The sequence below is a fragment of the Saimiri boliviensis genome, chromosome X (assembly GCF_048565385.1).
Source record: "Saimiri boliviensis isolate mSaiBol1 chromosome X, mSaiBol1.pri, whole genome shotgun sequence".
NCBI classification, from domain to species: Eukaryota; Metazoa; Chordata; class Mammalia; order Primates; family Cebidae; genus Saimiri; species Saimiri boliviensis.
The window spans coordinates 50,305,738-50,321,414 of record NC_133470.1 but is presented as its reverse complement, the minus strand read 5'-3'; the positions used below and the strand labels follow the sequence as shown (position 1 = coordinate 50,321,414).

Here is a 15,677-nt window from a genome sequence, read left to right as displayed (position 1 = left end):
TCCCCCACTGGAGAGGTGGAGGTCCCAAGGCAAGGCGCTGCCACGATGGCCACGTCCTGGTGGCTCCTTTTCTGTTACCTCCAGACTGGCAGCCTCCCCTGGAGGTAGACTCTGACTCGTGACTCCCCCACGTCCCACTCCTCAGAGCAGAGTCAGAGGCCGCTGGAGGCGTGACCCCGGCCCATGGCAGCCCCTGCAGCCAGGGGTGTCTTGGTTGGAGCCAGCCTGGCCTCGCCCAACAGCTCAGAGCCCAGATGGACACGTGGCTGCCTCCACAGGGCATGCCTCCCGGGACACAAACCTGCGTGTGTGTGCATGCACACAGTGGGCGCCACCTTCACACATCACAGAGCACCAGGCCCGGTTTACAAAGCACGTCCCCGTCGAGGTAGCTCTCACTTGCACAGCGCCCACTACGCACCAGGCCTCGGTCTGGGCGCTCCCCAGCCACCTTCTAAAGTGCGGCCCCCAGAGAGCAGGCTGAGTGAGCCAGTGCTCTATGGTATGAGGCCAGTGATGGGCAGGGACGTGTCTGAGGGCACAAGGGACCATGTAAGGGAGCTGGGGGGTGGGGGTTAACCTACGGCTCCTACCTCCCAGTCAAGGGCTCCTTCCACCAGAGCATGCTGACTGCTGACTCATGTCCATAATGAAATGTATTATGAAATGCCTATTTCCACATTTATAAATGTGTGTCTGGACCTACGCACCTGTGCACATGTTCCTACCACATGCCACCAGTGGGATTAGCAACACACGTTTACACAGAGGAGGAATCCCTAGCTCCCTTCATGGTTCCCCTCGGTGCTGCCAGTGTTTCCCTCACTGGACTGACTGTGTCTTGAGAACAAGAATGCCCCAGCCGGGCGCGGTGGCTCAAGCCTGTAATCCCAGCACTTTGGGAGGCCGAGGCGGGTGGATCACAAGGTCAAGAGATCGAGACCAACCTGGTCAACATGGTGAAACCCCATCTCTACTAAAAATACAGAAGATTAGCTGGGCATGGTGGCGCGTGCCTATAATCCCAGCTACTCAGGAGGCTGAGGCAGGAGAATTGCCTGAACCCAGGAGGCGGAGGTTGCGGTGAGCCGAGATCGCGCCATTGCACTCCAGCCTGGGTAACAAGAGTGAAACTCCGTCTCAAAAAAAAAAAAAAAAAAAAAAAAAAAAGAATGCCCCAGCACCCAGCACAGGGGCATGACCACTCAATACATGTGTGAATGCCCTTAGAACCTGGGTATCAGGAACCCTGCTTAAGCAATAAACGTTCACAGAGCCAAAGAGAAATGTCTCCCAAATCCCACACCTCCTACATCCAGTCCATATTCTGGGTACCCCCAACCCTAGAATTCTTTGCCCTTGTTGTCTAGAGTCTACTTCAGTTCCTACATGGGCCTATCCCAGCATCTGTCCACCTGAGGTCAGGTCATATCACAGGACCAAGGGAATGCTGTTTGTGGAGGATGGGGATCAGTGAGGTAGAAATGTGGACAAAACTCAGTCATGTGACTTGATTATCCGTAAGCATGTACTAAAGGCACATAGAAGTGCAGGATGGAGCCAGAAATGGAAAGATAGGTTGTGCATGGAGTGCCTCCATTGGTCTTCTTGTCTCAGGCTCCACAAATTTTAGAGGTGGGTCTGCTTGAATGAATAAATAACCAAGTATGGGCTTTGGTGAGCAATCATCAATGAACACACACACACACACACACACACACACACACTCTCTCTCTCTCTCTCTCTCATGATCTTTTCTATTCCCTTGGCCCACCATCACATGGGAAAGAGTATGGCTTTTTATAAATTTGGAACATTTAAACTCTTTGCGCTTGCTTGTTCATCACCACTCAATTTGTGGCAGATCTAAGCTTGTTCTCATGGCCACCATGTTCTCTCTCACCTCTCCTTTTCCCCTTCTCTCCTCCTCTGCATCCCCATACCCTAGTATGCCTATGCCCTGGCCAACTTCATTCAGTCTCAGGGCATCAGCTCCCTGAAGGTGTGGACCAGTCACATGAAGAGGACCATCCAGACAGCTGAGGCCCTGGGTGTCCCCTATGAGCAGTGGAAGGCCCTGAATGAGATTGATGCGGTGAGATGCATGGGGTGAAGCTCCTGTGTGGGGGGAGTGGCTTGAGACTGGGATTATCCCCTGAGTTGCCTCTGCTCCAGCCTCTATGAGGGACCTAATTAATTCAACAAACATTTTTGACAACTAGCCATGTGCCAGACCTTATTCTGTCTTGGGGATCCAGTGAAGGCCAGAATAGACAAAGTCTCTGCCCTCATCCTAAAGACAGACAGTAAATAGGACATTACATCTCAGTGCAACAAAAGGCTATGAGAGGAGAAGTACAAGGGATTATGGAGGATCAGAAGGTGAGGGTGCTCCTGACTTGACTTGGTGGTGGGGGATTTACAAGGAAAGCTTCTTGCAGGGAGCTAGAGGTGATATAAGAAGGAGGCAAGATGGTCTGGGGAGTGAGGAAATAAATTTAATTCAGGAACAGGAAACAGTTCATATGTGAAGACCCAGAGATGAGAAGAGAGCCTGGCAAGTTCAGGGAACTGAAGGAAAGAATAGCACAGAGGCCGGGACAGCAATAGTGAGATCTGGAGAAAAGGGAAATAAGGCTGGAAAGGAATTCAGGCCACCAGGCTTTATAGTTTATGTTGAAGGATTCAAATGCTGCCCTAACAACAATGGGAAGCCATTGATGGGGTCCACATCAAGGAGGAGTAGTCTGAATGTGATGCACATTTTTTAAAGAACGCCCCCTCTGGGCATGTGTGGAAACTTGGTGGGAAGAAGGCCAGTATGAACATGTAAACCAGTAAGAAGTTGACTGCATTAGTCTGGCAAGATGTAGGGGCATGTTGGACCAGAGTAGTGGCATTGGAGATGGAATGAAGAAGGACTTTGGGAATGTTTCAAAGGTGGAATCAGACCAGGTGCAGTGGCTCATGCCTATAATCCCAGCACTTTGGGAGGCCTAGGTGGGAGGATCTCTTGAGCCCAAGAGTTGGAGACCAACCTGAGCAACATAGTGAAATCCCATCTCTACAAGCAATTTAAAAATTAGCTGGGTGTAGTAGTGCATGCGTGTAACCCCAGCCACTCAGAAGGCTGAGATGGAGGATGGTTTGAGCCTGGGAGGCTGAGGCTTCAGTGAGCCGTGATCATGCCACTGCACTCCAGCCTGAGCGACAAGCAAGACCCTGTCTCCAAAAAACACATTAAGGTGGAAACACCAGGACTTGATGGTGCACTGGCTGTAAGGGATGAAGAAGAGGGAGAAGTGAAGGACCCAACTCTGGTGGTATAGCAATGTCTGTTCAGGGTTAGGTTCTTCCATGAGCTCTTTGAGAAAGGAGCTGTTTCCTCTCCATTGTTTACCTGCACTATAAGTACAATGGCACCGAGCAGCAGTGCACAGGTTAAGATTGTTAGGCATCAACATAAAAGCTTTACCACAGGTGTAAGTAACTTGCATGTGGGTAGGTTAACTTACTTGCCTGCTAGATATGCCTCTGTAGAAACAGACACGTATGTGTGTGTGTGTACATTCATACATACGAGTATATAAATATAGAGGTACAGAGATACACATGGTTAGAAAAGGGCCATACAGCATTGTCCTGTATACGACATACATTTGCTGTAAAATATATGTAAGCAAATGTGAAATTTATTTATCATAAGTTTGGTGGCTGCTTATTTCTGGCCCACGTGTGGCATAAACATTTATTGAACCCCTCCTTGTTTCAGGTTCTGGAGTGGTGCTAGAGGTAGAGATTGATCTATTTCATCCCTGTCTTCACTGAATGTTCAGGCTAAATAGGGTGGACAGAGGAATAAACAGAGAAAGAGAGAACAGCATGTGTGATACAGACTCTGATAGGCAAGACTATGGGTGCATGGAAGTTGGAGCAGGACACCTAACTCAGCTATGATCTACCTGGAAGAAGTGATACCTAGCTGAAGCCCCAGATTTGAGTAACAGTGAACCAAGTAGAAAGGATCAAGAATGACAATCCAGGCAGAGAGACAGGGATCGGAAACTTCATAAACAAAGAGGGTATTTTATGTGTGTGGAAATGCTAAGGTTGTAGTAGTACAAATGGAGAGGAGGAAAAAAGAAATCAATTTGAGAGAGATTTAGGAGGTAAAATCTCAGGAATTGGATATGAGGGGTGAATGAAGAAGAGGCAAGAATTTAGAATGATGATAAAGCAGAAATTTAAGTTTCTGGTTTATTTTCCATGATTGCTACTTAATACTTGAGTCTATTGATTGAGTCTTTAAAATGTCCCTTGCACATTCTGTACTAATATCTTTTACTTACATTTTTCCAATATTCAAAACACTTCTACGAAGTAGTTCTAATTCTCCACATTTTGCAGATAAGGAAAGTAAAATTCAGAGAGGTTAAGCAATTTGATTCAATAAGGAGTCAATGACCATTTTCACAGGCAACAGTCTTCCAAGTACTCCTCAGAATAGAAAGTTGAAGCCAATCTGGAAGGACCTTGAGTACCCAGTAGGGTACACTTTCTTCCATGGGCAGTGTGGGTTGGAGAAGTTTCACACTGCAGAGATGTTTGTGGGTTGAGGTAGGGGTTCACTTCCTCACCCCTGAGGGGGGCATGGTAGATGGGCCCAATGGACAACAACCAGAGGCCACTGGCCCCCTACAGTGAGGTTTAATTGGAATCCACATACCCAGAAGGAAACCTTAGAAACCCAGAATCACTTTCCATCACCATCAGCAGTCACCTCAGCTCTGGGAGTTTCTCTGTAGACTTGGAATCTCACATAAGCTCCTGAGGAACATTCTCTGAGCAGTCAATTCGTTTTTTGAGTGAAAAGAGTGTATCTCCCCCAAATCCACTCTGAAACCATTAAGAATTTACTGATTTTTCCTCTCTGAGATGCCTGTTGTTACCTATTTCTTTATCTGCCAGAGTTCCCAAGGTAGAGGTCTTCAGACACAGGCACACAGATACGCTCACATATACACCAGAGACATAATGAGGGACATATACATTAACAGACACACACACTATAGACACACTAAGACCTGCATGGAAAGACCACATGGACACATTCTCAGATGCTCAGACACCCTGTACACACACACATACACACACACACACTCTCAAGTACACAACATATGCTGAGATAAATACACAAACACAAGGCATAAGGCCTTAAACATACCACAAGTACATATCATAGGCATGCTGTACACAGACTTGTAAACACAGCCATAAATCCTTATGCCCATAAGTTTATAAAAATACATACTTAGATGTATAATGTACACTTACAGACCTATCTGTATAATCATAAAAAAAATCATACACTCAGCCTGAAAACATCTGTCCACATACACTCAGTGTCACATCCACACAGCCACACACCTCATGCACAGACACACACACACACACACACACACACACACACACACAAACTTATAGACAACAGGCACAAACCCAGAGCTGTGTTCTCAGAGACCCAGGTGCTCATGTGCTGCTGTTCCACAATCATTGAAGAATTATGGCAAAGGCTCTGTGGAATTTCATCTTGTGAACACTTTTGCCCCCAAATACTTTTTCTCAGGGTGTCTGTGAGGAGATGACCTATGAAGAAATCCAGGAACATTACCCTGAAGAATTTGCACTGAGAGACCAAGATAAATATCGCTACCGTTATCCCAAGGGAGAGGTAAGGTTTGTAGGGGTAGCCTAATGCCTAGGACTACTCTCCATTGTCTTCATTAAAACTGCCAGGATTCTTCAGTTGTCTGGACAGCTTTAGAAACAGAGTAAGCATATCTTGCAGCAGCTACCATCCCACAAGGCTCATGATTTTCTGGCCCTTGGCTGTCTTAGATTCTTGGCTATAAGCAACAGATCCATCCCTTTCTTTTAAAAGCTACATAATTTTCTTGCTTATTCGCTTTCTGCTTCAGGAGTGCTTACTTTATCCTGGACCTTGTCTCTGGTATCCCTTCATGAAGACATTTTAAATAGTTCAACATGCTCTGATTTCCTGATATTTTGTTGCCAAGTTGCCTAAAGCTCCAGCCTCTCTGGCGAGTTGACATTGTCCCAAGGGACAATAATTTAATCAACTTCTTTGCTACCACATGAACCAGATATCCCCATATGAGATAAATGTTCATTGCTTTCAATTAAGCCTCCACTTAGCCAGTTCCACATTTTAGAGCCTTTATTAGTTATACTTTATTTCTGATATAAATTCCTGGGAAACCTTATCAGAAAAGAAGGACATCTGGGAAGATAATAGATAGTCTATTCAATTACACAACACTTTCATAGTTTTTATCTTCATCCTCAGAGATGACATATAAAATTCATCTTAATTTGCCCTCATTTTCCTTTAGGTACTTAGAGGCTATGTTATTCGAGGTATACAGACTTAAAGCAATTATATCTTCTCAGTGAATTGCACGTTTTATTATTACATAGTGACCAAACCTCCTTCCCCCATAATCCTTTTTTCCTAAAAAAAAGTATTTTATCTGATATTAATATAGCTGTACAAGAATCAGTGACTTCTGGTAACTGCTTACCTAGTTCACTTTTAGGTATTCATTTACTTTCAACTTCTCTGTGTATCTTTGTTTTGTGTCTCTTATAAACAACTTGTAGATGGGTTTCGTTGTTTTTAATCCCAACTGAAAATATGTCTTTTGAATGGTAAGTTCAGTGTATTTAATATTCTTGTAATTACAAACTTTTTTAGTTAATTACTATTATCTTGTCTTGAGCTCTCTGCTTATTTTTTTCTCTCTTCCTGCCTTCTTTAGAATTCAGAAAGTTTTCATATCCATATTTAAGTTATATAATTTGTTTCTATTCATTTAGAGATTACCCTTAACATTTTAAAATTTTTTCATTGTGATTCTTTCAATTTTTAGTGGATATTTCAGTAAGGATGTAAGGCCAAATGTTGAATTTTTAAATCACTCATATTTTCTGAGTGCTATTATGCAACCAACTTGAATCCTTAACATTTTAATATTCATTATTAACAAAATCTAAAATCAATGTCTCCACTCTCTACCTAAACGACAGAGGAGCTTTAAAACTCTGGCCACTATGTCTCCTAATTTACATGTTAATTGTTTATATTTTAGGTCAAACTTGGTCTTAACCCCCAAGTTGTTGTTATTATTGTATGCAGTTAGTGTTTATTTAGATTTAACCACATGCTTACCAATTCCTCTGATCATTCTTGCCCCTTGCACCTCAAATCTTCCCTCTGAGTTCACTTTCCATCTTTCTTTAGAAGCTTTTTTCAGTGAGAATTTGTTGCTAGTAAACACACCCTTCTTTTTGTCTAAAAATTTCTTGGTGGGAGGGGTCCTTAATCCTAGTGATGCTTGGCTGAGTGAAAACTCTAGAATGACAGTTGATTCCTCTCAGCACTTTGAAGGTATTACCCTCACTGTCTTCTGGCTTCTACTGTGGCTAGGAAATCTGCTGTCAGTGCAATTTTCTTTTCTCTCGGGCTACTTTTAAGGTTTTTGTATCATTGTTGCTTTAAAGTTTCTGTCTGTCTAGATGTTCATTTCTTTTCACTTATTAATATATTGCTTGGGATTAGCGGAACTTCCTGAATCTGAGGATTGGGATTCTTCATCAGGTCTGGAAAACTCTCAGACATTTTATCTTTAAAAATTCATCTCTCACATTTTCTCTGTCATCTTCCTCTGGAAATACAATTGGATGTATGCTACTCCTGCCTCTATTCTTCATGTCTCCTAACTTTTCCTTCCTATTTTCTATCTCTTTGTATCTTTTGCTGCATTCTGAGTAATTTCTTCAGCCTTATCTTCCAATCATTATTTCATAGGTAGTATTTAAGCTCCTTACCCCATCCACAGAGTTTTCAATTTTAATGACTATATTTTTTATTTTTGAAATTCTATTAATTTTCAATTCTATATCCTATTATCGATGACATCTTTTTTTTTTCTTTTTTTTTATTGCATTTTAGGTTTTGGGGTACATGTGATGAACATGCAAGATTGTTGCATAGGTACACACATGGCAGTGTGCTTTGCTTCCTTCCGTCCCCTCACCTGTATCTGTCATTTCTCCCCATGCTATCTCTTCCCACCTCCCCACCCCCCCGCCCCTCCCCCATTTCCCCCCAACGGATCCCAGTGTGTAGTGCTCCCCTCCCTGTGTCCATGTGTTCTCATTGTTCAACACCCGCCTATGAGCGAGAATATACGGTGTTTGATTTTCTGCTCTTGTGTCAGTTTGCTGAGAATAATGGTTTCCAGGTTCATCCATGTCCCTACAAAGGACGTGACCTCATCGTTTTTGATGGCTGCATAATATTCCATGGTGTATATGTACCACATTTTCCCTATCCAGTCTATCATCGTTGGGCATTTGGGTTGGTTCCAGGTCTTTGCTATTGTAAACAATGCTGCAATGAACATTCGTGTGCACGTGTCCTTGTAGTAGAATGATTTATAATCCTTTGGATATATACCCAGTAATGGGATTGCTGGGTCAAATGGGATTTCTATTTTTAGGTCCTTGAGGAATCGCCACACTGTCTTCCACAATGGTTGAATTAATTTACATTCCCACCAACAGTGTAAAAGTGTTCCTATTTCTCCACATCCTCTCCAGCATCTGTTGTTTCCAGATTTTTTAATGATCGCCATTCTAACTGGTGTGAGATGGTATCTCAATGTGGTTTTGATTTGCATTTCTCTGATGACCAGTGATGATGAGCATTTTTTCATATGTTTGTTGGCCTCCCGTATGTCTTCTTTTGTAAAGTATCTGTTCATATCCTTTGCCCATTTTTGAATGGGCTTGTTTGTTTTTTTCTTGTAGATCTGCTTTAGTTCTTTGTAAATTCTGGATATCAGCCCCTTGTCAGATGGGTAGACTGCAAAAATTTTTTCCCATTCTGTTGGTTGCCGATTCACTCTACTGACTGTTTCTTTTGCCGTGCAGAAGCTGTGGAGTTTGATTAGGTCCCATTTGTCTATTTTGGCTTTTGTTGCCATTGCTTTTGGCGTTTTGGTCATGAAGTCCTTGCCTACACCTATGTCCTGAATGGTTTTGCCTAGATTTTCTTCTAAGGTTTTTATGGTATTAGGTCTGATGTTTAAGTCTGTAATCCATCTGGAGTTAATTTTGGTGTAAGGTGTCAGGAAGGGGTCCTGTTTCTGCTTTCTGCACATGGCTAGCCAGTTTTCCCAACACCATTTATTAAACAGGGAATCCTTTCCCCATTGCTTGTTTTTGTCAGGTTTGTCGAAGATCAGATGGTTGTGGGTATGTTGTATTTCCTCTGAGGCCTCTGTTCTCTTCCATTGGTCTATATCTCTGTTTTGGTACCAGTACCATGCTGTTTTGATTACTGTAGCCTTGTAGTATAGTTTGAAGTCCGGTAGTGTGATGCCTCCTGCTTTGTTCTTTTTGCTTAGAATTGACTTGGCTATGCGGGCTCGGCTCTCTTTTGGTTCCATATGAAGTTTAAGGTGTTTTTTTCCAGTTCTGTGAAGAAGGTCATTGGTAGCTTGATGGGAATAGCGTTGAATCTGTAAATTACTTTGGGCAGTATGGCCATTTTCACGATGTTGATTCTTCCTAACCATGAACATGGAATGTTTCTCCATCTGTTTGTATCCTCTCTTATTTCGTTGAGCAATGGCTTGTAGTTCTCCTTGAAGAGGTCCTTTACATTCCTTGTTAGTTGTATTCCTAGGTACTTTATTCTCTTTGTAGCAATTGTGAATGGCAGTTCGTTCTTGATTTGGCTCTCTTGAAGTCTATTACTGGTGTATAGGAATGCTTGTGATTTTTGCACGTTGATTTTATATCCTGAGACTTTGCTGAAGTTGTTTATCAGTTTCAGGAGATTTTGGGCTGAGATGATGGGGTCTTCCAGATATACAATCATGTCATCTGCAAATAGAGACAATTTGATTTCCTCCTTTCCAATTTGGATACCCTTTATTTCTTTTTCTTGCCTGATTGCTCTGGCTAGAACTTCCAGTACTATATTGAATAGGAGTGGTGAGATAGGGCATCCTTGTCTAGTGCCAGATTTCAAAGGGAATGCTTCCAGTTTTTGCCCATTCAGTATGATATTGGCTGTTGGTTTGTGGTAAATAGCTTTTATTGTTTTGAGATACATTCCGTCAATACCTAGTTTATTGAGGGTTTTTAGCATAAAGGGTTGTTGAATTTTGTCAAAAGCCTTCTCTGCATCAATCGAGATAATCATGTGGTTTTTGTCTTTGGTTCTGTTTATGTGGTGGATTACATTTATGGACTTGCGTATGTTGAACCAGCCTTGCATCCCCGGGATGAATCCTACTTGATCATGGTGGATGAGCTTTTTGATATGCTGTTGCAATCGGTTTGCCGTATTTTATTGAAGATTTTTGCATCTATGTTCATCATGGATATTGGCCTGAAGTTTTCTTTTCTTGTTGAGTCTCTGCCGGGTTTTGGTATCAGTATGATGTTTGTCTCGTAAAATGATTTGGGAAGGATTCCCTCTTTTTGGATTGTCTGGAATAGTTTCAGAAGGAATGGTATCAGCTCCTCCTTGTATGTCTGGTAGAATTCAGCTGTGAACCCATCTGGACCTGGGCTTTTTTTGGGTGGTAGGCTCTTTATTGCTGCCTCGACTTCAGACCCTCTTATTGGTCTATTCAGGGTTTCGGCTTCTTCCAGGTTTAGGCTTGGGAGGTTGCAGGTGTCCAGGAATTTATCCACTTCTTCCAGGTTTACTAGTTTATGTGCATAGAGTTGTTTGTAATAATCTCTGATGATGGTTTGGATTTCTGTGGAATCTGTGGTGATATCACCTTTATCGTTTTTTATTGCATCAATTTGGTTATTCTCTCTTTTCTTTTTTATTAATCTGGCTAGTGGTCTGTCTATTTTGTTGATCTTTTCAAAAAACCAGCTCCTGGATTTATTGATTTTTTTGAAGAGTTTTTTGTCTCTCTATTTCCTTCAGTTCTGCTCTGATCTTAGTTATTTCCTGTCTTCTGTTAGGTTTTGAGTTTTTTTGATCTTGCTCTTCTAGCTCTTTCAATTTTGATGATAGGGTGTCAATTTTAGATCTCTCCTTTCTTCTCATGTGGGCACTCATTGCTATATATTTTCCTCTAGAGACTGCTTTAAATGTGTCCCAGAGATTCTGGTATGTTGTGTCTTCGTTCTCATTGGTTTCGAAGAACATCTTTATTTCTGCCTTCATTTCATTGTTTATCCAGTCAACATTCAAGAGCAAGTTGTTCAGTTTCCATGAAGCTGTGCGGTTCTGAGTTAGTTTCTGCATTCTGAGTTCTAACTCGATTGCACTGTGGTCTGAGAGACTGTTATGATTTCTGTTCTTTTGCATTTGCTGAGGAGTGATTTATTGCCAATTATGTGGTCAATTTTAGAGTAGGTGTGATGTGGTGCTGAGAAGAATGTATATTCTGTGGATTTGGGGTGGAGAGTTCTGTAAATGTCTATTAGGTTTGCTTGTTCCAGGTCTGTATTCAGGTCCTGGATATCCTTGTTGATTTTCTGTCTGGTTGATCTGTCTAATATTGACAATGGGGTGTTAAAGTCTCCCACTATTATTGTGTGGGAGTCTAAGTCTCTTTGTAAGTCATTAAGAACTTGCCTTATGTATCTGGGTGCTCCTGTATTGGGTGCGTATATATTTAGGATCGTTAGCTCTTCTTGTTGCAGTGATCCTTTTACCATTATGTAATGTCCTTCTTTGTCTCTTTTGATCTTTGTTGCTTTAAAGTCTATTTTATCAGAGATGAGAATTGCAACTCCTGCCTTTTTTTGCTCTCCATTTGCTTGGTAGATCTTCCTCCATCCCTTTATTTTGAGCCTTTGTGTATCCTTGCATGTAAGATGGGTTTCCTGGATACAGCACACTGATGGGTTTTGGCTTTTTATCCAATTTGCCAGTCTGTGTCTTTTGATTGGGGCATTTAGTCCATTGACATTTAGGGATAGTATTGTTATGTGTGAATTTGATGCTGTCATTTTGATGCTACCTGGCTGTTTTGTTGGTTAGTTGATGCAGATTCTTGATTGTGTTGATGCTCTTTTACCATTTGGTGTGTTTTTGGAGTGGCTGGTACTGGTTGTTCCTTTACATGTGTAGAGCCTCTTTCAGGAGTTCTTGTAGAGCAGGTTTGGTGGTGATGAAATCTCTGAGTGCTTGCTTGTTCACAAAGGATTTTATTTTTCCTTCACTTATGAAGCTTAGTTTGGCTGGATAGGAGATTCTGGGTTGAAAGTTCTTTTCTTTAAGGATGTTGAATATTGGCCCCCAATCTCTTCTGGCTTGTAGGGTTTCTGCTGAGAGATCTGCTGTGAGTCTAATGGGCTTCCCTTTGTGGGTAACCCGACCTTTCTCTCTGGCTGCCCTTAGCATTTTCTCTTTCATTTCAACCCTGGTGAATCTGACGATTATGTGCCTTGGGGTTGCTCTTCTTGAGGAATATCTTTGTGGTGTTCTCTGTATTTCCTGGATTTGAATATTGGTCTGCCTTGCTAGGTTAGGGAAGTTTTCCTGGATAATATCCTGAAGAGTATTTTCCAGCTTGGATTCATTCTCTTCATCACATTCAGGTACACCTATCAGACATAGATTAGGTCTTTTCACATAGTCCCACATTTCTTGAAGATTTTGTTCATTCCTTTTTGCGCTTTTTTCTCTGTTCTTGCCTTCTCTTTTTATTTCATTGAGTTGATCTTCGACCTCTGATATCCTTTCTTCTGCTTGGTCAATTCGGCTGTTGAAGCTTGTGCATGCTTCACGAAGTTCTCGTGTTGCGTTTTTCAGCTCCATCAATTCACTTATACTCCTCTCTATGCTGTCCATTCTCGTCAGCAGTTCGTCCAATCTTTTTTCATGGTTCCTATTTTCTTTGTGATGGGTTAGAACATGTTCTTTTAGCTCATTGTAGTTTCTTACTACCCACCTTCTGAAGTCTGATTCTGTCATTTCATCACCCTCCTTCTCCATCCGATCTGGTTCCCTTGCTGGTGAGGAGTTGTGATCCCTTTTAGGAGGAGAGGTGTTCTGGTTTCGGGAGTTTTCATCCTTTTTGCGCTGGGTTCTTCCCATTTTTGTGGGTTTATCCACCTGTTGTCTGTCTCTGTCCCAGGGAGTTGGAGCTTTATGAGTTTCCGTTGCACTACTGCCTTTTTTGATTTTTCTTTCAGGTCGGACCCGCCCAGCTAGCAGCACGCCTAGCCACTGCCTGCCCGCAGGGGCTTTGCTGAGCTGCTGTGGGCTCCGCCCAGCTGCCCTGAGCTCTTCCCTGTAGTCCTTTTTATATGGGCGTAGTTAGAACTGTCTGGGCAATGGTGGCCCCGCCTCTGTTATGGTGGACTCTCTCTGTTGTGGCAAGTTGCCTCGGCAACGGCAGTAGTGGTGGAGAGTCTCAGTAATGGCGGAAACCCCTCCCCCACGGAGCCGGACCATCCCGGTTCAGCTGTGCTTGGTTTGAAGGGCTCAACCCAGAGGGTTTCCAATTACTGTTTTTGTTTTGGTTGTTGTTGGGGGTGGAGGGGTGGAACCAACCGAGCCTGATCACCTGGCTCCCTGACTCAGAGTCTTTTCTTTTAAGTTGAACGACCCCGCGTTCCGGTGGCTTGTTGAAAAGGCGCCGGGATCTCCCGTGCTGCGACTCACGGAGTCGGCTCGAACTGCGGCGCCGGCTCCTGGCGGATTTTTTGCCTAGGAATCTCCTGGCCTGACTCGCTATTTCAGATGAATGGGCTATTCTGCGGTCCCAGGGCTCTGCTCGCCAGCTAAGAGGTCTCCCAGACCAGTGGCTTTTGTACGGAGAACCGCAGCAACAGGGAGTGGTCACAGCAGCCGCGTGGGCGGAATCAGCCCCGCGGGGGCCAAAACAGCCGCACCGGCTGGGACTGCGACGCTGGTGACCCCTCTGCCTGGGTATCTCCTGGTCTGTGGGCAATAAGAGTTCATCTGGAAATGCGGCGTCCACTCACCCTCTGCACTTTCACTGGGAGCTGAAGTCCTGAGCTGTTCTTAGGCGGCCATCTTCCCAGCATTCCCTATTGATGACATCTTATTTCTTCCTTACATTTTTTATTTCACCTTTTATTTATTTAAAAGTTTCAAGCATATTTATTTTATATTGTGGCATTCCTTAAGTTTTTAGGGTTCTTTTCTTGTTTCTGCTTATTCTCACTCATGGTAGCTTATTTCCTTGTGTGTTATATGAGCTTGGCAAGAATTTATCTATGGGAATCTCACACAGCCTGAGTTGAGAGAATCCAGAGAGATTTCCATTTGCTTCTTCTAAGCAGTCCTGGGAGCTCATAACTTGGGACCACTTTTTATTAAACTCTCAGCAAAACATTCTTCAAATCACATGGGTAGTGTAGTTCTGAATCACCAGCCCACCTGAAGGAAGTCTCGTGGTTATAAATTCTTACAGGAGGCTTTTCACTTATTTCCCCTGAGAGCCAAGGAGAGACAGATACATTTTCTTGTTGTTTCTTTTTGCTTGTTAAGGAACTTTTACTAAGAGTGTAAAGATTTGCCTTTTGAGGGTCTCAGATTTATGTGAGAGTCTCAGTCTCAACTCCCCACCTTGTACACACCAGAGGTCTTGTCTTCTACTTCTGTAATGTTTTTAAAACTCAGAACTCTTAGCTACTATGATTGGCAAATGCCCGCAGGGCAACTGTGGTTTCTACATCCACTTATCACTTTTTTTCAGATTTTCTTCATTTTTGGGCCCTATATTTATAAAAATTTCCCTTATTTTTTTGAAAGGTCGGCAGTGCACTTAAGACAATTTGCAGGGCGGGAGTTTTATTGTTGTTATTGTTATTTAGTCCACTGTATTGATACACTTATTTAGCCACTATATTAACAGCCCCCATTTAGCAGATGATGAAACGAAGACCCTAAGAAGGAAGTGAGTTGCCTAAGGTCATACTGCTGGGTCAACAATTGAACTGGCACTGGAACCAAATGTTCTTGATTCCTAGTTTAGAGTTCTTCCCCTCTGGGCAAACGTGCCTTATCTCACTTTCTCACTCAAGTATCTCTCTTATGTTTAGTCCTATGAGGATCTAGTTCAGCGTCTGGAGCCAGTTATAATGGAGCTAGAACGACAGGAGAATGTACTGGTAATCTGCCACCAGGCTGTCATGCGGTGCCTCCTGGCCTATTTCCTGGATAAGAGTTCAGGTACCACCTTCCTCTCTGTTTTGGGGAAGTTTGATGGGATTTGAGACATTGACACCAGCAATTAGATCTCTATATCTTAGTAGTTAAGAGAAGAGGATCTAAAACAAGGATGCCTAGGTTGAGATTCTTTCTCTTTCATGTACTAGCTGTACTACCTTTCACAAATTACTTTAACCTCTCTGGCCTCAATGTCCTCATCTGTAAAATGGGGAGAATAATGATGAATTTTAAATAACATAGGTAAAAAGTTTAGAACAGTTCATGACACATTCTATGGGCTATGTGCTAGCTGCTATTATTAGTATAGTAGTATTCTTAGCTGACATTTTCAAAGCCAACATTAACAATCTGCCTCAATCTGGAAAAGGTGAGCTAGTATTTCTCTGAAACATGCTACCATCAGGTGCTA

General features: G+C 42.8%; 1 protein-coding gene across 8 annotated transcripts in view; it reads left to right on the top strand.

The window, feature by feature from the left end:
• Positions 1–15,677, top strand: part of PFKFB1 (6-phosphofructo-2-kinase/fructose-2,6-biphosphatase 1) — a 61,286-nt gene that overhangs the window by 39,354 nt on the left and 6,255 nt on the right. For 7 of the 8 annotated variants that reach the window (XM_074391919.1, XM_074391918.1, XM_074391917.1 and 4 more), the window contains 3 exons: positions 1,949–2,095; positions 5,627–5,731; positions 15,139–15,268. In XM_074391919.1, coding sequence (XP_074248020.1) covers positions 1,949–2,095; positions 5,627–5,731; positions 15,139–15,268 — 382 coding nt within the window. The remainder of the gene's footprint in view (positions 1–1,948; positions 2,096–5,626; positions 5,732–15,138; positions 15,269–15,677) is intronic. The other variant, XM_010331553.3, reaches the window with a different exon arrangement.